At 43.5% G+C, this 25,558-nt stretch overlaps 1 protein-coding gene and 1 long non-coding RNA gene across 3 annotated transcripts in view; one reads left to right on the top strand and one right to left on the bottom strand.

The window, feature by feature from the left end:
• The window catches only part of P2RX4 (purinergic receptor P2X 4), a 126,173-nt gene that overhangs the window by 13,725 nt on the left and 86,890 nt on the right, over positions 1–25,558 (bottom strand). The window contains exons 11-12 of one of the 2 annotated variants that reach the window (XR_005776149.1): positions 19,741–19,839; positions 1,466–2,523 (exon numbers count right to left, since the gene is read on the bottom strand). Coding sequence is in view for 1 of the 2 variants with exons in the window: in XM_040416111.1 (XP_040272045.1) it covers positions 2,491–2,523; positions 19,741–19,839 (132 nt within the window). In the remaining variant the exon portion in view is untranslated. Of the gene's footprint in view, positions 1–1,462; positions 2,524–19,740; positions 19,840–25,558 lie in introns of those variants that run through there. The other variant, XM_040416111.1, reaches the window with a different exon arrangement.
• On the top strand, positions 1,367–25,558 carry LOC120988575. The gene is made up of 3 exons (XR_005776150.1): positions 1,367–1,467; positions 7,767–7,770; positions 25,548–25,558. It is a non-coding gene; the product is annotated as an uncharacterized LOC120988575 (long non-coding RNA).

Here is a 25,558-nt window from a genome sequence, read left to right as displayed (position 1 = left end):
CTCCAGAGTGACGTCAGGGTGCCCCAAGCGCATGGATCATGTGATCGCATTGGACACGTCATCCATGCGCATGGGGCGCTCTGACGTCATTCTGGAGCGCCCCGGGAGCCGCACGGACTGTAAGTATACTGCTCCCCCGCTCCCCGCTCCTACTATGGCAACCAGGACTTTAATAGCGTCCTGGGTGCCATAGTAACACTGAAAGCATTTTGAAGACGGTTCCGTCTCCAAATGCTTTCAGTACACTTGCGTTTTTCCGGATCCGGAGTGTAATTCCGGCAAGTGGAGTACACGCCGGATCCGGACAACGCAAGTGTGAAAGAGCCCTAAGACGAAACGTACGTCAGGGAGTCCTCTGCCTTTTCCCTCCCCATGGATACCAGGATCAGTATATCGTTTGTCTGTGTTGGGTGGTGATTGTCCATGTCAGGCATGCTCAACCTGCGGCCCAGCAGCTGTTGTAGTTTTACAACAGCTGGAGGGCCGCAGGTTGAGCATCCCTGGTCCATGTCACTCTGACTGCTGTTAGTGGCACTTACTAGGTTTCCCCAAGTTGGAGCCACTGAGTTTGGACCATATCTTATGGGGGAACCTGGGTGTGCCCTGGCTGTGAGATGAGTATTGGACTTTCTCTGCTGAACCGGCCGTAGATGACTGCATTATACCCTATAGCATTAGGACTTTATTATGCGTTACCTGTTGGTGTGCATATATTATTTGCATATGTAAAATAGGTCTATAGTATTTGTGTGTGTGAGTGTGATTCTTGCTCTATTGCCCTCACCCGCGGATTTTATACTGTATATTTTCTGTATAATGTTGAGTTGATATGATTATGTTTAATAAAGATATTTTTCCATACTATATGTGTAACAAAAATGGCAAATCATTTGTCTTTTGTTCGGCGTCCACCGCATACGAGATTTTTTTCATATTGTAATAGTTCTGACTTTTTTGGATGTGGCGATACGTAATGTGTTTTTTTATTGTTTATATATTTTATACGGGAAATTAGTATATTTTTTGTAGGCGGCCTCAATGACAGGGATCCCGCCGAACCGTGTCAATTAACCCCTCAGGTGCCACACCGGAGGGGTTAATTCATGGAGTTCGGCAGGATCGCCGTGCCCAGTCACTGAGGCAGTGTACATTTGTATCAAGGGGTTTATTATATTCATTGGTAGCGCAGTGGCCAACAGCCCCCCAACCCCCTTTCTCCTCAGTTTTTGGCTTTCTGGAGAAAGGGGCGAGTAATATTTTTGTTCTATTTTAGGCAATTGAGGAGCTTGTTTGAGGTTTTTCAATATCTCAAACAACCCCTTTAAATAAAAAAAAATTGATTTTCTGACAACAGGTCTCCTTTAAGAAGATTTCTGTCTACAATTTTATAAACAGCAGTAATATTTTTAGGTACTCAAGATCAATACAGAATAAGCAACAAAATGTATGTACAATGTTATTCAACTTGTACCCTCATGAGCATTAACATTGAAAATGGTGTCTATATATGATCATAAAGAGAAATTAATAATTCAGAAAGACCACGGGGGTATTCCAGCCACATACGTTTATCATGAATCCACTGTACAGGTGATAAATGTTAGATTGACGGGTGTCCAAATGCAGGGACAATCACTAATCGCTAGGACGGGAAACTGGTCCACAGGCAGCTGCTCTCTTTAGGACTGACTCGTTTTTCTATACATCATGGGACTTAACAGAAACAGACAATAAATGTGGAAATACTCTTAATACAAATGTTTCACAGAGGCAATTCCAAGGACCACACTGTAATGCATATAAATCAATGGAGAACCTTTATATCAGCAATTCTTAAAGATGTTTGTAAAACTGCTTCTATTATACCGCTATAATGAAAACAGTTTACATAGATATCCAGTGAACATTGGAACTGCATTCAAAAAACAAACAAGACCTTTATAGCAGCTTCTTTCAACATAATTATACATTTAAGATTTACTTTTTATAAATAGTGTTCCTTTAATATAATTATGTGACATTTCCATAGGATCTACAAAAGTTTTCAAAAGGGGTGGGGGGGTGGGATTAAGACCAAAAAACATGTAAGCAGCAGAATGCGCAAAATGATGTGACCAGTTTGGCTTTAAAATCCATTATTAGCAGGTCTCAAAATGGTTTGCATAGTTACTACTCTTATATTCAATAGCCCTTGAACTTTCAGACCTACATAAAAATTAGATGTGCAATGGACTTAAAGTCCAAAAAGAAGGCATTCATAAGACAAATATCCCTTTTTTACATGAATTACATTCATAGGCTCTTGTGTACACAACATGATAGCAGCATCACCTTCCTTTCCCTATAAGGAATCAAGATGACAGTCGATATGGAATGTTTTGTTGAAGATTTCCAAAGTCAGTGATCCAATCCATGTATGTATGAGTACTGGAACAAGACATCTCTCTGTTTTATTTCTGAATGACTAAATATATTTTATTATTCCTTAGGTTAAGGGATTGATCCATGTGATCCATTATTACCCTGCAATGAAAACCAGTGTCTTGTTATATGCAATAAAAAGTAAATTTATCCACCATTCACATGACCTAATCATATTAGAGCTCATGTCCACGAACGTAAGGGCTCTGTGCCAATGCTGTGGACCACAGTTGTATTTTCACAGCAGCTGAAGTGCAGAAGGTTGCAGATCCCTGCCCCACCTCCTTCACCTCAGGACAGGAAACAGGAACCAGAACCGCTTTTAAAGAGGGACCTCCCTCTCTATCCCCAGTCCTTTTCAAGAACCAAGGAACATATCATAAATAAGTTCTCTATTTTTTACTTGATGGAGATATACACTGCTCAAAAAAATAAAGGGAACACTTAAACAACACAATGTAACTCCAAGTCAATCACACTTCTGTGAAATCAAACTGTCCACTTAGGAAGCAACACTGAGTGACAATAAATTTCACATGCTGTTGTGAAAATGGGATAGACAACAGGTGGAAATTATAGGCAATTAGCAAGACACCCCCAATAAAGGAGTGGTTCTGCAGGTGGTGACCTGACCACTTCTCAGTTCCTATGCTTCCTGGCTGATGTTTTGGTCACTTTTGAATGCTGCCGGTGCTTTCACTCTAGTGGTAGCATGAGACGGAGTCTACAACCCACACAAGTGGCTCAGGTAGTGCAGCTTATCCAGGATGGCACATCAATGCGAGCAGTGGCAAGAAGGTTTGCTGTGTCTGTCAGCGTAGTGTCCAGAGCATGGAGGCGCTACCAGGAGACAGGCCAGTACATCAGGAGACGTGGAGGAGGCCGTAGGAGGGCAACAACCCAGCAGCAGGACCGCTACCTCCGCCTTTGTGCAAGGAGTAACAGGAGGAGCACTGCCAGAGCCCTGCAAAATGACCTCCAGCAGGCCACAAATGTGCATGTGTCTGCTCAAACGGTCAGAAACAGACTCCATGAGGGCCCGACGTCCACAGGTGGGGGTTGTGCTTACAGCCCAACACCGTGCAGGACGTTTGGCATTAGCCAGAGAACACCAAGATTGGCAAATTCGCCACTGGCGCCCTGTGCTCTTCACAGATGAAAGCAGGTTCACACTGAGCACATGTGACAGACGTGACAGAGTCTGGAGACGCTGTGGAGAACGTTCTGCTGCCTGCAACATCCTCCAGCATGACCGGTTTGGCATTGGGTCAGTAATGGTGTGGGGTGGCATTTCTTTGGAGGGCCGCACAGCCCTCCATGTGCTCGCCAGAGGTAGCCTGACTGCCATTAGGTACAGAGATGAGATCCTCAGACCCCTTGTGAGACCATATGCTGGTGCGGTTGGCCCTGGGTTCCTCCTAATGCAAGACAATGCTAGACCTCATGTGGCTGGAGTGTGTCAGCAGTTCCTGCAAGACGAAGGCATTGATGCTATGGACTGGCCCGCCCGTTCCCCAGACCTAAATCCAATTGAGCACATCTGGGACATCATGTCTCGCTCTATCCACCAACGTCACGTTGCACCACAGACTGTCCAGGAGTTGGCAGATGCTTTAGTCCAGGTCTGGGAGGAGATCCCTCAGGAGACCGTCCGCCACCTCATCAGGAGCATGCACAGGCGTTGTAGGGAGGTCATACAGGCATGTGGAGGCCACACACACTACTGAGACTCATTTTGACTTGTTTTAAAGGACATTACATCAAAGTTGGATCAGCCTGTAGTGTGCTTTTCCACTTTAATTTTGAGGGTGACTCCAAATCCAGACCTCCATGGGTTAAAAAACTTGATTTCCATATTTTTTTGTGTGTGATTTTGTTGTCAGCACATTCAACTATGTAAAGAACAAAGTATTTCAGAAGAATACTTAAAGGGTTTCTATCACTTCATATCACATATTTAGGTGTCAGACACTAGCGATCCGCTAGTGTCTGCTCTAACAAACCATCCTAATATGATAGGTTTTGGGGCAGCCGTTTTGCTAAAATAACAACTTATATCTATATGCTAATGAGCCTCTAGGTGCTATGGGGGCGTCATTAGCACCTAGAGGCTCCGTCTACCTTCCTAAACTGCCGCCGCCCAGCGCGTCCCTCCAGCCCGCCCATCTCCTGCTGAATGCGATGATCTGCGATCCTCTCCGTGCGCGTCTCTGTTCTGCGCATGCGCAGTGAATGCCTGACCGCTTCCCTGCTCAGACAGCTCCACTGCGCCTGTTCCTCGGAGCACTATGATGTCATCGGCGCAGGCGCAGTGGAGATGTCTGAGCAGGGAAGCGGTCAGACATTCACTGCGCATGCGCAGAACAGAGACGCGCACGGAGAGGATCGCATTCAGCAGGAGATGGGCGGGCTGGAGGGACGCGCTGGGCGGCGACAGTTTAGGAAGGTAGACGGAGCCTCTAGGTGCTAATGACGCCCCCATAGCACCTAGAGGCTCATTAGCATATAGATATAAGTTGTTATTTTAGCAAAACGGCTGCCCCAAACCTATTATATTAGGATGGTTCGGTAGAGCAGACACTAGCGGATCGCTAGTGTCTGACACCTAAATATGTGATATGAAGTGATAGAAACCCTTTAATTAATTCAGATCTAGGATGTGTTATTTTTGTGTTCCCTTTATTTTTTTGAGCAGTGTATATTTTTTAAAATACAATGGCATGGGAATTGAGCGGGTTCTGTAGGCTCAAAGAAAACCAATTACTGGTAAGTGTAATCTAAATTTTCCCCTTCACCCTATGACAGCACCCCTGGAGATAGGCAAGAAAACTATCTAGGTCCGGAGAAAAGCTTGAAGAACCTTCCGACCAAAGGCAAGGGAACTGGAGTTTATAGTGTCTAAAGAAAGTATGTGGAGAGCTCCAGGTGGCTGCTTTACAGATTTGCTCTATGGATGCAGAGGCCCTCTCTGTCCAAGAAGTAGAAACTGACCTAGTAGAGTGGGCCCTGAACCCCAAAGGTGGAGATATTCCCTTAGATGAATAAGCTAAGAAGATAGCCTAGCTAAGGTCTGGGAAGAGGTAGCAGATCCTTTTTTAAGACCCTGAATTTGTAATAACAGCTGGGATGAAGACCTCCATGGCTGTGTTGTCTGCAGATATTGAATGATGCATCTTCTGACATCCAAGCAATGGAATTCTGATTCCCTGCCATTCTTTGGAGAAGAGCATTAAGATGGTAACACTAAGGCCTCTTTCAGATGGGCGTCACGGGCAAACCCGCGCGAGTAGGTACGCGATTGCAGTCAGTTTTGACTGCGATTGTGTTCCGTTGTTCAGTTTTTATCGCGCGGGTGCAATGTGTTTTGCACGCGCGTGATAAAAAACTGAATGTGGTACCCAGACCCGAACTTCTTCACAGAAGTTCAGGTTTGGGTTCAAGGTTGTGTAGATTGTATTATTTTCCCTTATAACATGGTTATAAGGGAAAATAATAGCATTCTGAATACAGAATGCAAAGTAAAATAGGGCTGGAGGGGTTAAAAAATAAATAAATAATAATTTAACTCACCTTAAACCACTTGTTCTCGCAGGCAGCATCTCTTCTGTCTTCATCTGTGAGGAAAAGGACCTTTGATGACGTCACTACACTCATCACATGGTCCATCGCATGATCCATCGCCATGATGACGTCATCAAAGAGGAGCATGCTGCGATTTTCATGCAACGCACAAGTCATGCGTGAAAATCACCGCTCATGTGCACAGCCCCATAGAAATGAATGGGTCCGGAGTCAGTGCGGGTGCCCTAACTCCGGGGAACAATGAAAACTGGAAGAAAAGTGAGGGACATGAACATGTGGAGTCACTATGGGTAGAGATACATGGAGCTAAAAACAACAATAAATTACTAATAGGAGTCTACTATAAACCACCTAATATACCAGAGTCCACAGAAAATCTACTACTAAACGAGATAGACAAGGCGGCAAATCATAATGAGGTGGTTATTATGGGGGACTTCAACTACCCAGATATAGACTGGGAAACTGAAACTTGTATATCTCATAAAGGAAACAGATTCTTGGCAATAACCAAAGACAATTACCTCTCCCAACTGGTTCAGGACCCGACTAGAGGGACGGCCATACTGGACTTAATATTAACCAATAGACCTGACAGAACAACAGACGTGCAGGTTGGGGGACACCTGGGAAATAGTGACCATAAAGTAATAACCTTCCAATTATCATTCAAAAGAGCGTTTCTACAGGGAGAAACAAAAATACCAAACTTCAAAAAAGCTAAATTTAGCCAACTAAGAGAGGCCATAGGCCTAACTAACTGGGACAAAGTCCTCAAAAATAAAAATACAGCCAAAAAATGGGATATCTTTAAAAACATCCTAAAATCTCATTGTGAGAGGTACATACCGTATGGGAATAAAAGGTTAAGGAACAAAAAGAAACCAATGTGGATAAACAGAACTGTAAAGAAAGCAATAAATGACAAAAAGAAAGCATATAAAACCCTAAAACAGGAGGGTAGCACGGAAGCACTGAAAAACTATAAGGAAAAAAACAGAACATGTAAAAAACAAATAAAAGCGGCCAAACTAGAGACCGAGAGATTAATTGCCAAAGAGAGTAAAACTAACCCTAAAATGTTCTTCAATTATATAAATGTTAAAAAGTATAAATCTGAAGGTGTCGGCCCTTTAAAGAGTAATGAGGGGGGAGTCGCAGAGAGCGACAAGGAGAAAGCAAAGCTGTTAAATATTTTTTTCTCCAATGTATTCACTGAGGAAAATAAACTGTCAGATGAAATGCTGAATGCTGAAATAAATTCGCCATTAAAAGTGTCCTGTCTGACCCAGGAAGAAGTACAACAGCGACTTAAAAAAATCAAAATAGACAAAATCGCCAGGACCGGATGGCATACACCCCCGTATCCTAAGGGAATTAAGTAATGTCATAGCCAGACCCTTATTTCTGATATTTGCGGACTCTGTACTGACAGGGAATGTCCCACAGGATTGGCGCATGGCAAATGTGGTGCCAATATTCAAAAAGGGTCCAAAAACAGAGCCTGGAAACTATAGGCCGGTAAGTTTAACATCTGTTGTGGGTAAACTGTTTGAAGGTTTTCTGAGAGATGCTATGTTAGAGCATCTTATGGGAAATAAGCAAATAACGCCATATCAGCATGGCTTCGTGAGGGATCGGTCATGTCAAACTAATTTAATCAGTTTCTATGAGGAGGTAAGTACTAGACTTGACAGCGGCGAATCAATGGATGTCGTGTATCTGGACTTCTCCAAAGCATTTGACACTGTACCTCATAAAAGGTTAGTATATAAAATGAGAATGCTCGGACTCGGAGAAAACGTCTGTAAGTGGGTAAGTAACTGGCTTAATGATAGAAAACAGAGAGTGGTTATTAACGGTACATACTCAGATTGGGTCACTGTCACTAGTGGAGTACCTCAGGGGTCAGTATTGGGCCCTATTCTCTTCAATATATTTATTAATGATCTTGTAGAAGGCTTGCATAGTAAAATATCAATTTTCGCAGATGACACTAAACTGTGTAAAGTAATTAACACTGAAGAGGACAGTATACTACTACAGAGGGATCTGGATAGATTGGAGGCTTGGGCAGATAAGTGGCAGATGAGGTTTAACACTGAGAAATGTAAAGTTATGCACATGGGAAGGAATAATGCAAGTCACCCATACATACTAAATGGTAAAACACTCGGTAACACTGACATGGAAAAGGATCTAGGAATTTTAATAAACAGCAAACTAAGCTGCAAAAAACAGTGTCAGGCAGCGGCTGCCAAGGCCAATAAGATAATGGGTTGCATCAAAAGGGGCATAGATGCCGGTGATAAGAACATAGTCCTACCACTTTACAAATCGCTAGTCAGACCACACATGGAGTACTGTGTACAGTTGTGGGCTCCTGTAAACAAGGCAGACATAGCAGAGCTGGAGAGGGTCCAGAGGAGGGCAACTAAAGTAATAACTGGAATGGGGCAACTACAGTACCCTGAAAGATTATCAAAATTAGGGTTATTCACGTTAGAAAAAAGACGACTGAGGGGAGATCTAATTACTATGTATAAATATATCAGGGGGCAGTACAGAGATCTATCCCATCATCTATTTATCCCCAGGACTGACTGTGACGAGGGGACATCCTCTGCGTTTGGAGGAAAGAAGGTTTGTACACAAACATAGAAAAGGGTTCTTTACGGTAAGAGCAGTGAGACTATGGAACTCTCTGCCTGAGGAGGTGGTGATGGTGAGTACAATAAAGGAATTCAAGAGGGGCCTGGATGTATTTCTGGAGTGTAATAATATTACAGGCTATAGCTACTAGAGAGGGGTCGTTGATCCAGGGAGTTATTCTGATTGCCTGATTGGAGTCGGGAAGGAATTTTCTATTCCCCTAAAGTGAGGAAAATTGGCTTCTACCTCACAGGGTTTTTTTTGCCTTCCTCTGGATCAACTTGTAGGATGACAGGCCGAACTGGATGGACAAATGTCTTTTTTCGGCCTTATTTACTATGTTACTATGTTATGTTAAACCTTAGGTAAAAAAGCAGGATCAGGAGAAATGATTACCTTAGTCTCCAAAATTACCAAGTATGGGTGGTCTATAGAAAAGGCAGCTATTTAACTAACCCTTCTGGCAGAGGTAATGGCCAAAAAAAAGGCCAGTTTAAGAGAGCAACTTCAGAAAAATTTTACTGCTAGGCTCAAAAGGCTCTGAAGTGAGGGTCGAAAGTTCAGATCCCAGGAAGGAATCCTGAACTTACTGTCGTTAACTTAGAAACTGAAATAAATCTTTTATCCCAAAAATACTCTGCTAGTCTGAACTCAAAAAGTGTGAGATCTGTCCCTTTATGGTGCTGGGTCGAAGTCTCTTGTTCCAACCCTCCTGCAAAAAATCGAAAACAAGTGGAATATCAGGAAATGCTAACATATCCACTGGCCTTTCAACAGTCAGATGAATATTTCTTATCTCTGGGTGAAAAATCAGACACTAGGGCGTGGCCTGCTGAGCGAGGTGGATGGCCGCACTGTGAAGGAGCTCCGATAAAACTTTCCCCATAAAGCGACAATAAAGCGTGTCCTGAGGGACTTCCATCCATAAATCTGGTCCGTTACCTGCCCTGATCGACATGATGACCCGCAAAAAGTCCAACCGCACGGGGATCCGCCGTTTGACGGACTTTTATCCGGCGCAAGACCACAGTAATGGCGCGCTCCCGGCGCGATCTTCTCCCCAGAAGCGGCAAGCTGAAAAGCAAAGCAAGACTCCAGCGGCAGAGGCTCACTCACCCTCACACCATCTACCGGAGCTTGCCTCCTCTCCAGGCGGAGACAGTAGTGAAAGAGCCCACCTGATTCACTATGGTGGCGGAGGCAGTCAGCGAGGTGCGACAGGAGCGGACGGGGGGAACAAAATGGCGCCTGAAGCAGCGGTGAGTGTTTCATTACCTAACTCCCAGGCGACCCCTCAGTGCCATCAGAGTATGTGCATTCACACAAACCTCTGATTGCTGATTTGGCCTCAGCGGATGACCCCATGCAGGACTTTCCTGCCACAGATGAAGCGGCATCAGGGAATATTTTAAAAAGCCATGATGACGGCTCTGCATCGCGCCCTGACATCTCAGCTCCACCGAGCTACATCAACCATTACCTCATCAATAGAGGAAGTGGGCAAAAGAGTAGATCATATAGAAAGTAAGATGAGCGAGCTCACCAGTTCACACAATGAGCTAATTGATGCTCACTATTCTCTGGAAGAAGAAGTGACTTTCTTGAAAAACAAAATGGCGGACCTAGAGGATAGAAACAGGCGTAATAACCTGAAATTCAGAGGCATTCCAGACTCGGTGCCTCCATCAGACCTCTATAAATATTTGCAAGATCTTCTACAGGCTGCCCTACCAGATGCTGATCCTCAGTTTTTTATCATTGATCGTGCGCATCGTCTCCCCAAACCGAAACATGTGGCTGAAGATCTCCCAAAAGATGTGATTGCTAGAATCCATTTTTATCATATTAAGGAAAATCTGATTTCTGCGGTCAGAAAAAATAAGGGCCTACGTCACCCATATCAAAAGATACAGATTTATTCTGACCTCTCTTATGCTACGCTTCAAGCTAGGAAAAAGCTTTCTCCTGTTACCAATATTCTCAGAGAGGAAAATTTTGTACAGATGGGGTTTCCCACTGAAGCTAATGATTAACAAAGATGGTAAAGTCCATGTTATCAGAAAAGTGGAAGAAGGGGTGGCCTCTCCTGAGGGAGTGGGGAACATTCCGGTTTCCTATGCTGAGGGACACCATGCCACGAAAAACCCCTCTCGTCTTCACCCGGATTGGTCTACAGTAGGGGACTGATTACTCCATGTTCTGATACAATCTGGATAGTCCTACGGACTCTTATTTGTAATATAAGGGGAAGCTCCTCAGTGAACTTACTGTTCCCCGCAAGTTCTTAGGATCCACAACATCTGGATCCCTGTCAGAAAATATTGTTCTTCAATATGTGTTTATTTTGCTTAGTTCTGTTTTACCATTTTTATTTCTTCAGATCTCCAGATATACAGTATTATAATTGTCAGTTCTCAATATTGAGTGCCTTTCCAATGTTTAGAGCATTTATGAGACAGATGTGGGATGGCGGTTAAATTATGTCCATTAATGCTAAAAGTCTAAACTCCCCTTATAAAAGAGCTTCACTATGGAGGGAATCCGCCGTAACCAGCTGATATAATATGCGTCCAGGAAACTCATTTTGCCAAACTAAAGCTTCCAACATTTTCACAAAAGGGGTTTTCTAAGATATTTCTAGCTAACGCAGACAAAAAGAAGGCTGGGGTGGCTATCCTGGTGAAAGACTCTCTGAGCATTCAAATTGACAAGGTAATGTAGATGAGAATGGCAGATATATTATTCTGATAGGCACGATTGGAACAACTACTTTGACTCTAGCTACTATTTATGCTCCAAATAAGTCCCAAATTCGGTTTCTGAACAAAGTAGTTAAAAAAAATAAGAAGCATTCAAAAAGGTCATTTATTTATATGTGGCGACTTCAATATTGTACCTGATAGTGATAGATTCCACAGGTAGAGGCAAGTTTTCTTCCCCTACCATTGGGAAGTGGCTAGGGAATTCCGGCTTATATGATACTTTTCGCTGCCTAAACGCTTGTTCCAGGGAATACACATATTATTCCCCACGTCATAGAACTTTCTCTCGTATTGACTTAGCTGTTGTAGACAGAACCTTACTTACTAGAATATGCTTGGCTAAAATAGGAACAACTTCCTGTCTGACCACGCCCCAATATTCTGTTCAATTTCCATATCTCACACCTCTCCTCCTCAAAGATCTTGGAAAAAATAATGTATACTTGCTTAAACATCCTAATTATAAAGGCCAAACGGAGTCTAGTCTAGCTGAGTACTTTGAACACAACAAGACAGAAAACATTAGCCCTTTCCTTCTATGGCAGGCCCATAAGGCCACTATAAGAGGACTCCTATTAAAACAAGTTCATACTTTAAGAATGCAAGGAAGCCAAACTGTCTTCAATACTGGCAGAGATTACTAAGACAGAAGGGAAGTTACAAGCTAACCCCTCATTAGATTTGCATAGATCGTTGATGTCTCTCCGACATGAACTTCATTCCATTCTACAAATAGACTACGACCGCCAAATCTCCTCCCTACGTATGTTATACTATCGCTCCTATAATAAACCTAGCAAACTTATGGCGAGAAAGGTAAAACCTTTGATACAAAAGTCTAACATTCCATACATATTGGGCACGGATGGCACCACTAAACTCTATCACCCAAAAGACATAGCTGATACATTTAGCGCGTATTATACTAAGCTATATAACTTAAACCTAGACCCTTTAACGCCTCAACCTACGTCCGAAAAAATATCTTCCTTTTTAGATGCTATCCACCTGCCCTCCTTAAATGAGGATCAACTTACTGGCCTTAATTCTCCCATCTACATGCAGAAATACTGACCTCTATAAAATCTCTCAAACCCGAATAAAGCCCCAGGACCAGATGGGTTCTCAAATGAGTACTATCAAATCATGCCCCAACACTGCTCCTCATTTAGTAGACATGTCAATGCTGTCCAGAACGGCCAACAGTTTCCAGCAGATATGCTTCAAGCTACAATAGTCACCATCCTTAAACCAGGAAAACCTACAGACTCCCCTGCTAACTTCCGCCCTATATCATTGCTTAACAGTGACAGTCAAAATTATATGCCAAGATCATTTCCCACAGGCTATTACAGGTTCTTCCGCTGATAATTCATAGTGACCAAGTAGGATTTACAAAAGGAAGGCAAGACTCTGAAGGCACTAGACGCATTTTAGGGATAATGCGGAGGGCGGCGGATCTTCAAACGGCTTCTCTGCTCCTTACCCTGGACCGCCGAGGACGGCGTTTGATCGAGTTCACTGGAACTTTGCATTTACAGTATTAAATAAATTTGGATTTAGAGGCCCTATCTTAAGTGCTATTCAAGCTCTGTATTCCCAGCCCTCAGCCCGAGTCTTAGTGAACGGGACCCTATCTAAACCATTCCAAATCACTAATGGGACACGGCAGGGATGTCCTCTCTCGCCCTTCTTGTTTCTGTTGGTGATGGAACCTTTTGGAGAAATGATTAGAATGTCGGGGGATGTTAGGGGAATCTCACTGGTCAAAGACAACATAAAATAGGTCTCTTTGTGGATGACGTGATTTTGGACTCTCTGATCCTCTGACATCCTTGAGAACAGTTATGAGTATTATCCGAGCGTTTGGTGAGGTCTCATATTATAAGATAAATGATAAGTCTCAGATTTTGGCCATTAAGGTACCAATGTCTCTAAAGGAGGCAATTAGAGGAGAATTCCCATTCAATGGGCTGCATCATCTGTGACCTACCTAGGAGTTCAATTATGTTTCCCCCCTTTCAAAGCTTCTGTCATGTAACTATGACGTCCTACTAAAGTCTCTCCAGTCAGAACTTGATAACTATTTAAAAATAGAGTTATCATGGCTAGGCCGTATAATGATCTATAAAATGATGGTGCTTCCGAAACTTCTATATTATTTCCGCACCTTAGTGCTTCCTATCCCATACACTTTGTTACAGAAATTTAGAAGGCAAATGCTCTTATATATTTGGGGGACGGGTAGCCATAGAGTTGCTGCCTCTATCCTATATTCACATAAAGAGAATGGAGGCCTAGGAGTACCAAATATCCAAGCATATTATGAAACGATTATCTTTAAACAGTTAAGGCACTGGTGTAGAAGGGAGCATGGCCTGGGATGGTCTAGTGTAGAAAGAGACCTTAATTCGGGTAAATCCCTTGAAGCTCTTCTTTTAACTCATGCTATTGACCCAAAGCGCCCTTTACCTCTAATTCTTCCTCTAAAGGCCTCAACTCAAATTTGGTTATCAGTACTTCAGAAAACACAACACATAGTCTAGAAAGAAATTCCCTACCTCTAGAAGTATAGAATATATTATACCAGATTTGTCCATGACTGTGTGGAAAAATAAAGGGATGTGTGTACTTGAGGACTTTTACGATAAAGAAGAGATGAGATCCTTTCCCTTTCTACAAACCATTTTGATATTCCTGGAAATAAACAATTCGATTATCTCCGTATCTCCCAGGCATTAAAAAGCTTATCTTCAAGGAAGGTCTCCATCCCTCTATCCTTAGATACCTTTCTCTATCTGCCAGATGGAGATCTAAAAATATCTACTAGAAAGATATATAGAAGTATTTTGGGGGATATATCTTTCACTAAAAAAACGCACATACTTAATTGGGAGCGAGATCTCCAGCAAACTTATTCAGACTCAGATTGGCAGTTAGCGATAAAACATTCTCTCAAATCTACGGCTTGCTCAAATCTTCTTGAGGGATATCATAAATTGCTGACTAGATGGTATTTTACCCCGGCCAGACTAAATCAGTTTTTTTCCGAACACACCCAACAAATGCTGGAGATGTGGTAGAGTACCGGGCAAATCTATGCATATATTCTGGAGCTGTTCTGCCCTTAGCTCCTACTGGTTGAATATAGAAAGCCTTCTCTGTTCAGTGACGACATTAAAAGTTAAGCTACACCAGAATTAACTTTACTCTCCTTAGGGATAGATAAGTTCCCACATTCTTACCGAAAGATGATCTGTCATATATTATTGTCTGCCAAACTCCTATTAGCTAGAAATTGGAAGTCAACCTTAGTCCCATCCATAGAAAATGTCACTGATATGATTTCTACGCATGGTGTTTCTGAAAGGCTCATTGCTTATCGCGAAACAAGTTGTCCTCCTTCATGAAACATTGGGGACCTTGGCTAACACTGTTTCCTATACCACACTCTGACAAACATTGATGTATAATCCATGGTTTACACACTTGATACCGATGATCTGAAGAACTATTTCATTGTTTTTTGTTACGATGTTTACATGTTTTGATCCTGAAACTATGTATTTTTGATGCTATTTGTAACTTTCTTGTTACTTTTCAAAAAATACTACAAAATACAATAAACATCTAATGTTTAAAAAAAATTAAAAAATCAGACACTGACTTAATAGGTCCCGGGACTCTGGCAGAATCCAAGGAGGGCCAATCAACATTCTGCGGAGCCATGAGAACAAAAACACAAAAAGTGGGCAATTACAATCACTGTTGCCCTTTCCTCCCTGATCTTCTTGAGACCCCTCTGCAACAATTTTAAGGTGGGAAAGGCATAAAGAAGACCTTACTTCCAGGATTGGGCAAAGGCATCTACCCCCCGTTGGATGTTCCCTTGGGTAGAGGGAAAAGAATGCTCTTACCCTCCGGTTCATTCTGGTGGCAAAAAGATCTATCTCCTGGGACACCCCATAGAGCTGACACCCTGATCGAACATTTCCTGATATAGGTCCATTCCACCTGGCCCGACGACGACTGAGGAAATCTGCCTTTATGTTGTCTGCTCCCTTGAGATGCACAGCTGAAAGACAATAGAAAAAACCTCCACAATTCTGAAAATTTGATGTGAAAGGGACTTGAGACCTGGAGCTCTGGTACCTCCCCGTTTGTTGATATACAGATGTAGTAGAGTTAACACTCATGCTTTTATGAGATGTTAACTCTACTTTCCCTTACAGAAACTGACTGATGGGTAAGAAGTGCCTGAACTATTGTCTGCTATCAGAGTAGCCTTCTGGAGGGGCAACAGGCACTTCTGAGACTGGGAATCTATGAAGCACACTGGAAAGAGATTGTTTAGTGCAGACATCATGGATTCCATCCGAAATTTCTCATACACCAGATAGAGATTCAAACATTTTAAGTTTATATCATACGGAAGGAACAATTTCCTTACAACAAAGAGGGTTGAATAAAACCCTCTGGTCACCTTTCTGAACTTTACTAAACATCCTTCTCTAGGAGGGGGAATACCCCTGACACAATGGCTCTTTGTTTTGGGGCATCTGAATGATACTCTGTTATAATGAATCTTTCTCCTGGAAGCTTCACAAATTTTGTTCAGAGTAAGCAACCACATTAATGCAGGCAGACGAACGTACGGGCACAGCCCGCAGGGGCCCACCGACACCCAGGACAGGCCAAAATAACCCAGACCTGTCCCAGGCCGGGAACGAGACCGGAGTGGGGTAGAGAGAGAAAGGAACCGAGACTTGTACACCACACGGGGTAACCTTCCTGAAACTTATAAAACCAGGGCCTCACAGCTCCAGAAAACAGCGGTTCCAATTTCTCCTGTCCTCCATAGGACAGGAAACAGAACTGGCAATAGAGAGGAAGGTCCCTCTTTTAAAGCGGTTTTTGGTTCCTGTTTCTTGTCCTGGGGTAAAGGAGCCCTCAGGGTTGCTGTCATAGGTGAAGGGAAAATACCTGAGCTCTGTCATTGCTATGTCAGCCTCACATACAAAAAAAATAGACACTACTGTGCATTACTACTTAAATAACTATACATTACTTATATACAAAATTAAATAATCCAGTCACCTGGGGCAGTTTATTAATAATAGAAATGAAATAGTCAAAGAATAAAAATCCATGACTTATATTTCACACTACTGGACAAACAAGTGAATATCGGCCGGTACATCCCAGACAGCTCTCTGTCACATTCAATTAAAAAAACACACACACCAAAAATTCACTTTTTTTTTTTTATAACTTTGCTTTCTTTATTCAAAAATCAATGGAGACATATTGGTGCTTCATCATGGCATCTCTATAAAAAGCATATGTCATATAATACATACTTGCCTGACAAAGGGGGTGGTCCCCTGAAACTTAGCTACATGTTTATTTGCGCGCTAAGCGCAAGATCTTCGCTGCAACCCAAGGAACACACACTGGACCCGTATGTATTATATGGACATTTGCTTTGAGGATATGCCCATGAAGCACTTATATGTCTCATTGATGTTTGATAAAGAAAGCAAATATAAAAAATAAAAAATAAATAAAGCGGTTTTTGGTGCTTTTTTTTAATTTAAAAGATAATTACAGTCCATGGAGTCAAGACTAGTTAGTCTGAAACACATCAGCAAGAAGTTCTCAGATATCATGCTTTTAATTGCTCAATACATCTGCTGCTCTGTGGACTATGATGATCTTTAAAAGTGAAATAAGTAGATTATGACTTTCAATTGCTGAGGTGATCTACTTGATATTTGGTCAATGCACATCATCTGCTTACTCTCGTGCTATGGCTTCCAATTTAAAGGGGTCGTCCAAGTTCAGAACTCAACCTGGACATAACCCCTTCTACACTCAATCAGCATGAATAAGTGGAGCATTGGAGCATTTCATACTCCGATGGCTCCCCCTGTCCTGCACTGCATCGCACAGGGCAAGATTTTTTTTGCTATCACTGTCACACTGCTAGGCTGAGTCTTGCTCTTAGCAGTGATCCCCGAGACAGCACACTAATGGGCCAGGGCTAAAGATTATCCTTTAGTGACGGTGATGTCACCAGGCTCACCGCTAGGCGGAAGCCTCCGCCTAGCATACCCATGAAAGGCCCGGTACATCACCAGAGGTAAAGAAAAAGCCTATGCCCTGAGCTATGCAGCATAGGGCAAGGGGGAGCATGAAATTCTCCACTCATTCATGCTGAATGAGTGAAGAAGGGGGTTATGTCTGGGTTCAGCTCTGGACCAAGACAACACCCTTTAATAATCTATAATAGATAAGTTTTTGTTTGTTGTCCCCAACCAAAATATTTTGGTCTGTCAGGCTTCTATTTTTTTTGTATTTGTTAAAGCGTGTACTTTGGTAATTTTGTATTTTAGCCTTTGTTTGCTTGTATGTTTGTATACAACAAGGTGTCAGATCTGCTGTGTGACATCCAGATGGTTCCTCATGGAGCCAATTTACTTTTAATATGGCCAAAGGGGGTTCCTTTTAGTCTTCTGGTACTTGTTGGCAAGAATAGCACTTTTATTGCCTGTCAACAGCAAAAGATGAAGGCTCAAAATGCCAATGGGAACATAGTCTTATAGCCTAACAGTATGTTGAAAGCACGAGCCTCCAAGGAAACAGTATCTGTAGTAAGGAATACAATGCTTCTCTATAGGCTGAAATGTGTATGGATGCAAAACAGATATTGGAAAGTAAATTAACACTGTTAGGCAGATGTGGCACAGCGCCAACATATCAGGGAATTTGATAATGTCTTTATATATTAGGGTTGAACAGGATCACATTACTATGTAGTGATGTTAGTGTCAGGGGAGTGTGTTTCTCACTCTTATATGTTAATTAATAGATAGTGTTCCATTGATAAAATGTATACATTTGTATTGCTTATGAATGTTAATAGTCAGAACTAATTTATTAAGGGTTACTGTCAACAGAAATACCTAAATTAAACTAGCTGACATTAGCGACGTGCTAATCTAGCTGAACCTAACTAGCCTATTCCTAGTTTTATCTATGTACCCGTCACTCATAAATGTAACTTTTATAATAAGCAAATTAGCCTCTAGGAGCAGGGGGGGGGCGTTGCCCCTGCCTCCAAGAGGCTCAGTTCTCCCACCTCTGTCACCGCCCTCCAAGTCTTGATTGACAGGTCCAGGCAGCGTTCGCATACTCCTGCCGGCCCTGAGTGCATGGTAAATCTCGTGCCTGCGCTGTGCGTTTAGTATTTGGCACAGGCATAGTGAAGGATGGACGCTCACTGGCTGCCGACTTCCTTACCGTGCCCAATACTGAATGGCACAGCGCGGGCGCGAGATTTACCATGCACTCAGGGCTGGCAGGAGAATGCGAACACTGCCTGGCCCTGTCAAGACTTGGAGGGAGGTGACAGATGTGGGAGAACGGAGCCTCCAGGAGCAGGAAAAAGACCCCTCCTGCTCTAGAGGATATTTTGCATATTATAAAAGGTACATTTATGGAGTAAGTGGGACATGGATAAAACTAGGAATAGGCTAGTTAGGTTCAGCTGACATTAGCACATCGCTAATGTCAGCTAGCTTAATTTAGGTATTTCTGGTGACAGAAACCCTTTAACAAACATCATATTGTTTGGAGAGCTTGACAGTAGATAATGGTCTTTGCATCAGGACACCTTCCAATGACACCAGCTTGCTTGTGACAAATTCCTATGTCTAAGAGTGTGTGCACATCATTATATAGACATGCTTTCATGTACAGGACCTTGTATGTGATAAACAGGAGCAGTGCAAACAGAAATTAGAAGCATTATGGAAGTAATTATTATGTTGCCTGTGTGAACCTCTAATGTCAGTCCGTCCTTTCATTTTTAAAGGGAGTCCGTCACAAGGAAATTCCAAGGGTGGGCTAAAGCCACTCTGTGTACCCTTTCTCCTTTTGCTTCCTTGGCAGCCCCTCCCTCTCCTTCCTATTTGACACAGCCAGGTGCTGCATATCCAGGAAAAGAGGTGCACAGAATGGCTTGGACCAGCCCTCAGTGCACTTACCTGCTCATTTGCATATGGATTAAAAGTACTTTTTCCTCCAGAAAGAAGCAATGGATCGCTAAGTGGAAAGGTATCATTACATTCGGCTAAGCTAGCCCTCTAAGGCCTTCTGCCTAGTCTAACAGTGAATTTCCTAGTGATAGACCGCCAATAATAAACCATGTGGATTACGAACAGATTGATATTTTCAACTACTGACCACATTCTTGCTTTAAGGTGGAATTTTAGGCTGTTCTACATTAGTCAGTATTAATCATGCAGCAATAATTTCTTACCAATTCCTCATAATCTTCCACATGTTTATATTTCTTTTCTCTGTAATAATACCTTTTCTTAAAGAAATGAAATACAATGATGTCACATAGCACCGTGGCCTAAATCAAAAGGTACAGAATAATAAACAAGATTGTAACTCAGCTAAGCTGGGATATTACACAACAGCTGCACGTGAGACTTCATTAAAAGAAAAGAAAAAAAAAGTAATAGAGGCAAAAATTTTATAAAATAACAATTACTCACATAGTTTATCCTCCACTGTTTCAAGCACTGCCATCCAATCCTCCCATCCAGTAGCTGAGGCCAGGGATTGGCTGCAGCCGCGCCTGGGTTTATGAGTGGTAGAGGAGAGGACCAGAGTGGCAAACAACCTAGGTAAGTATGTTATTTTATTATTTTATGACAAATGCTGCCTTAGTTGCCTTTTTTTATTTTTATATTCAGACAATCCCTTTGATTATTCTCATGAATGATAGTTGATGCATGGTATAATTACATGTAGAATAATATGAAATGCTTATGAACAGCTTCTTCTGCCAGACAGATCATACTCAGAGTATAGAGAGTATTAGAGTTGAGCGAAGCAAGCTTCAGATGCTTAATCAAAGTCCCTTAGTTCAAAACTTCGGAATAATACTGTACGGAGACTCATCCAATACAAGCGTTAAATACTGCTGTTATATTCTGTTTTTTTTTTTTTTAAAAACACCCATTTTGTGCAAGACCATACATCTGGGGTCTTTGCTGCACTTGTGACAGTCAAATACAAGCTTTAAATAGTGCAGTTATATTCTGGTTTAAAAAAAAACACCAATTTTGTGCAAGACCCTACATCCGGTGCCTTTGCTGCATTTGTCACAGTCAAATACAAGCTTTAAATACTGCAAATATATTCTGGGTTTAAAAAAAAAAAAAAAAAACATTTTGTGCAAGACCCTATATCTGCGGCCTTTGCTGCATTTCTGACAGTCCAATACAAGCTTTAAATACTGCAGTTATATTCTCGGTTAAAAAACAAAACAAAAAACATTTTGTGCAGACCCTACATCTGGGGCCTTTGCTGCATTTGTCAGTCAAAACAAGCTTTAAATACTGCAATTATATTCTGGGTTTAAAAAAAACACCCATTTTGTGCAAGACACTACATTTGGGGACTTTGCTGCATTTCTGCCAGTCCAATACAAGCAATAGATATTGCCGTTATATTCTGGGTTTAAAAAAACACCTATTTCGTGCAAGACACTACATTTGCGGACTTTGCTGCAGTTCTGAGAGTCAAATACAAGCTTAAAATACTGCAGTTATATTGTTGGTTGACAATTAAAAAATTTTGTGACCGTGAAGTAATTGTATAAGTTTCGCCTGTCACACTGTTGTGCGACCTCAAGAAATTTTTCCTCTTTATGACACCGGCACTGCCTTACTGTCAGTGAACTTATTGTTGACTATTGTCAGTTACATAGTCGCCCTGACATAAACCATCTGTTAGTTTGGCTGGTGAACGCAAATAATGAGGAGAGCGTCAAATAAGGGACGTGGCCCCGGTCGTGGTGCTGCTGGTGTTGGTGGAGCTCCTATTGCAGGGAGAGGACGTGGTAGATCTGTGCCAGCTACATGCACAAGTGAAACACCTTCCTCAGGTGCGAGTAGGCGACAGAACCTTCAGCGTTATTTGGTCGGGCCTAATGCGGCTCTACGAATGGTGAAGCCAGAACAAGTAAGGCGATAGTAGATTTGGTGGCTGACAGTGCCTCTAGTTCCTTCACATGGTCTCCCCACCCAGTCTCCTGCTGAAAGATCAAAGTTGGCACCTGCAGCCCATAGCCATCAGTCTTTCACCTCACCCCCTTGCAAATCACTCAAGCAGTCTGAGCCCCAAAGTCATGCAGCAGTCTATTCTGCTTTTTGATGACTCTGCTAGCAGGGTTTCCCAGGGCCATCCACATAGCCCTGCCCCAGAAGTGGAAGAGATTGAGTGCACAGATACCCAACCACTTATGTTTCAGGTTGAGTACATGGGAGGACCACCGCAGCACGTATCGGATGATGACAAAACACAGGTGCCAACTGCTGTGGCTTTCGAAAGTGTGCAGACCGACAAGGAGGGCAGGGGTGGCAAGACTGGTGGAGATGATGTGGAGGACGATGAGGTCCTCGACCCCACATGGAATCAACATCATGCGAGTGACCTGTCTAGTTCGGAGGAAGAGGCGGTGGTCGGACAGAGCCACCAGCACAGCAGAAGAGGGAGCAGGGTTGCAAAAGCGGAGCGGCTATCCCCTAGACAGTACGCCTGCTACTGCCAACCGCACCAAGGGACCGAGCACACCGAAGCCAGCTCCAAGGAGTTCCCTGGCGTGGCAGTTCTTCAGACAATGTGCTGACGACAAGACACGAGTGGTTTGCACGCTGTGCAATCAGAGCCTGAAGTGAGGCATTAACGTTCTCAACCTGAGCACAACCTGCATGACCAGGCAACTAAGTGAAAAGCATGAGCTGCAGTGGAGTAGACACCTCAAAAACCAAGAAAGGTCTCTGGCTCCTCCTGCTTCCTCTTCTGCTGCAGTCTCGGCCTCTTCATCCCCCTCTGGAGTGACAGTGGCACCTGCCACTCCGCAAACAGAGGATGTGCCAGCATCTCCACAATGTCCCATGGAAGCATTCAACTCTCTATCTACCAAAACACTGGAGCGAAAGAGGAAGTACCCCTTTACCCACCCGCGATCCTGGCCCTGAATGACAGCATTTCAAAATGACTGGCCTTTGAAATGCTGTCATTCCGTCTGTGGAGCGGATAGTTTTAAAAGCCTTATGGCGGTGGCTGTCACACAGTACGCGTGACCAGCCGACACTACTTATCCAGGCGAGTCATCCCTTCCCTGCACAACCCAAGTGGGGGACAAAATCAGGTGTGCACTGCGCAATGCCTTCTGTGGCAAGGTCCACATAACTACGGTTACGTGGACAGTAAGCACGGTCAGGGACATTATATCTCCCTAACAAACAGCACACTGGGTAAATGAAGTGGAAGCTGGGCCTGAGGCGGATAGCAGTTTGACGCATGTCCTTCACCACCGAGGATTGCAGAGCGCTTCTCTTTGCCTCCTGTTGCTTCCTCCTCCTACTCTGCTTCCTCATCCGGTCAGCGTAACACCTTCACCACCAACTTCAGCACAGCCAGGGGTAAACGACAGCAGGCAGTTTTAAAACCTATCTGTTTGGGGGACAAACCCTACACCGTGCAGGAGCTGTGGACGGGCATGGAACAAGAGACGACGATGAGTGGTTGGTGCCAGTGAGCCTCAAGCCCGGCCTGGTGGTGTACGATAATGGGCGAAATCTCGTAGCAGCTCTGGGCCTAGCCGGTTTGACGCATATCCTTGCCTGGCGCATGTGCTGAATTTGGTGGTGCAGAAATTCCTTAAAAAATTACCCCAATATAGAAACATAGAATGTGTCGGCAGATAAGAACCATTTGGCCCATCTAGTCTGCCCAATATACTGAATACTATGGATAGCCCCTGGCCCTATCTTATATAAAGGATGGCCTTATGCCTATCCCATGCATGCTTAAACCCCTTCACTGTATTTGCAGCTACCACTTCTGCAGGAAGGCTATTCCATGCATCCACTACTCTCTCAGTAAAGTAATACTTCCTTATATTACTTTTAAAACCTTTGCCCCTCTAATTTAAAACTGTGTCCTCTTGTGGTAGTTTTTCTTCTTTTAAATATGCTCTCTTCCTTTACCGAGTTGATTCCTTTATGTATTTAAAAGTTTCTATCATATCCCCTCTGTCTCTTCTTTCTTCAAGCTATACATATTAAGGTCCTTTAACCTTTCCTGGTAAGTTTTATCCTGCAATCCATGTACTAGTTTAGTAGCTCTTCTCTGAACCTCTCTCTAGAGTATCTATATCCTTCTGGAGATATGGCCTCCAGTACTGCGCACAATACTCCAAGTGAGGTCTCACCAGTGTTCTGTACAGCGGCATAAGCACTTCACTCTTTCTACTGCTTATACCTCTCCCTATACATCCAAGCATTCTGCTGGCATTTCGTGCTGCTCTATTACATTGTCTTCCCACCTTTAAGTCTTCTGAAATAATTACTCCTAAATCCCTTTCCTCAGATACTGAGGTCAGGACTGTGTCAAATATTCTATATTCTGCCCTTGGGTTTTTACGCCCCAGGTGCATTATCTTGCACTTATCCACATTAAATTTCAGTTTCCAGAGTTCTGACCATTCTTCTAGTTTTCCTAAATCCTTTTTCCATTTGGCGTTTCCCTCCAGAGCTGCTGCAGAAAGTGCGGGCCATCTGTGCGCACTTAAACGGCATTCTCACCCTGCTGCTGCTCACCTGTCAGCGCTGCAGCGTAACTTCGGCCTTCCTAATAACCTCCTTATATGAGACGTGCCACAAGGTGGAACCTCCACCTTGCACATGCTGGCCAGACTGTGCGAGCAGCAGCAGGCGATAGTGGAGTTTCAGCTGCAGCACGCACGGGTGAGTTGCTCTGTGGAACAGCACCATATCACCACCAATGACTGGGCCTCCATGCGACCATGCAAACCTGTGTGCCTTGTTGCGCTGTTTCGAGTACTCCACCAACATGGCCAGTGCCGATGACGCCGTTCTCAGCGTTACTATTCCACTTCTATGCCTCCTTGAAAAAACACTTCGGGCGATGATGGAAGAGGATGTGGCACAGGAGGAGGAGGAAGAGGGATCATTTACAAGGGTTTCAGGCCAGTCATTCACAAGTGGCTCCAAGGGTGGGTTTCTGCACCAACATACGCCAGGTACACATTGTCCAGCCAGACACAATTCTGGAGGATGACTGGGTGGAGGATGAGGTGGAGGATGAGAAGGAGGAGGAACCATGTTCACAGCAGGGTGGCACCCAAACCAGCTCACGGCCATCACTGGTGCGTGGCTGGGGGTGATAGAGGACACAGACGATACACCTCCCACAAAGGGCATCTTGTCGTCGCCTCTGGGCAGCCTGGCACACATGAGCGATTACATGCTGCAGTGTCTCTGTAACAACTGCCAAGTTGGCCACATTCTAACTTGTGCTGATTACTGGGTGACCACGCTGCTGGATTCCCGTTACAAGGACAACGAACCGGCCTTAATTCCGTCACTGGAGCGTGATCGTAAGATGTACAAGCGCATGCTGGTAGATGCACTGCTGATGGCATTCCCACCCTGACAGCAGGGGCACAGTGGAAGCACAAGGCGAAGGCAGAGGAGGAGGAAGCGTTAGCCCAACGCAGCTGGGGCACCGGCAGCACCTCAGAAGGCAGGTGTTAGCATGGCCGAAATGTGGAAAAGCTTTTGTCAGCACGCCACAACCACCAGCACCACCAGCTGATTTGGAACGTCTTAGCAGGAGGCAGCATTTCAGCAATATGGTGGAGCAGTATGTGTGCACACGCCTACACGTACTGACTGATGGGTCTGCCCCTTCGTATTAGGCAGTGGCTGAGGGACAGACAACAGAGGGTTGTAGTCAATGGAGTATATTCAGACCATGGTCTTGTTACCAGTGGGGTACCTCAGGGATCTGTTCTGGGACCCATATTGTTTATATCTCTATCAGCGAAATTGCAGAAGGCCTCGATGGTAAGGTGTGTCTTTTTGCTAATGACACAAAGATTTGTAACAGGGTTGATGTTCCTGGAGGGATACACCAAATGGAAAAGAATTTAGGAAAACTAGAGGAATGTTCAAAAATCTGGCATCTAAAATTTAATGTTGATAAGGGCAAGATAATGCACCTGGGGCGTAAAAACCCAAGAGCAGAATATA

Source organism: Bufo bufo, chromosome 2, assembly GCF_905171765.1.
Source record: "Bufo bufo chromosome 2, aBufBuf1.1, whole genome shotgun sequence".
NCBI classification, from domain to species: domain Eukaryota; kingdom Metazoa; phylum Chordata; class Amphibia; order Anura; family Bufonidae; genus Bufo; species Bufo bufo.
The sequence above is the reverse complement of the archived record's forward strand: the minus strand, read 5'-3'. Positions and strand labels throughout refer to the sequence as shown.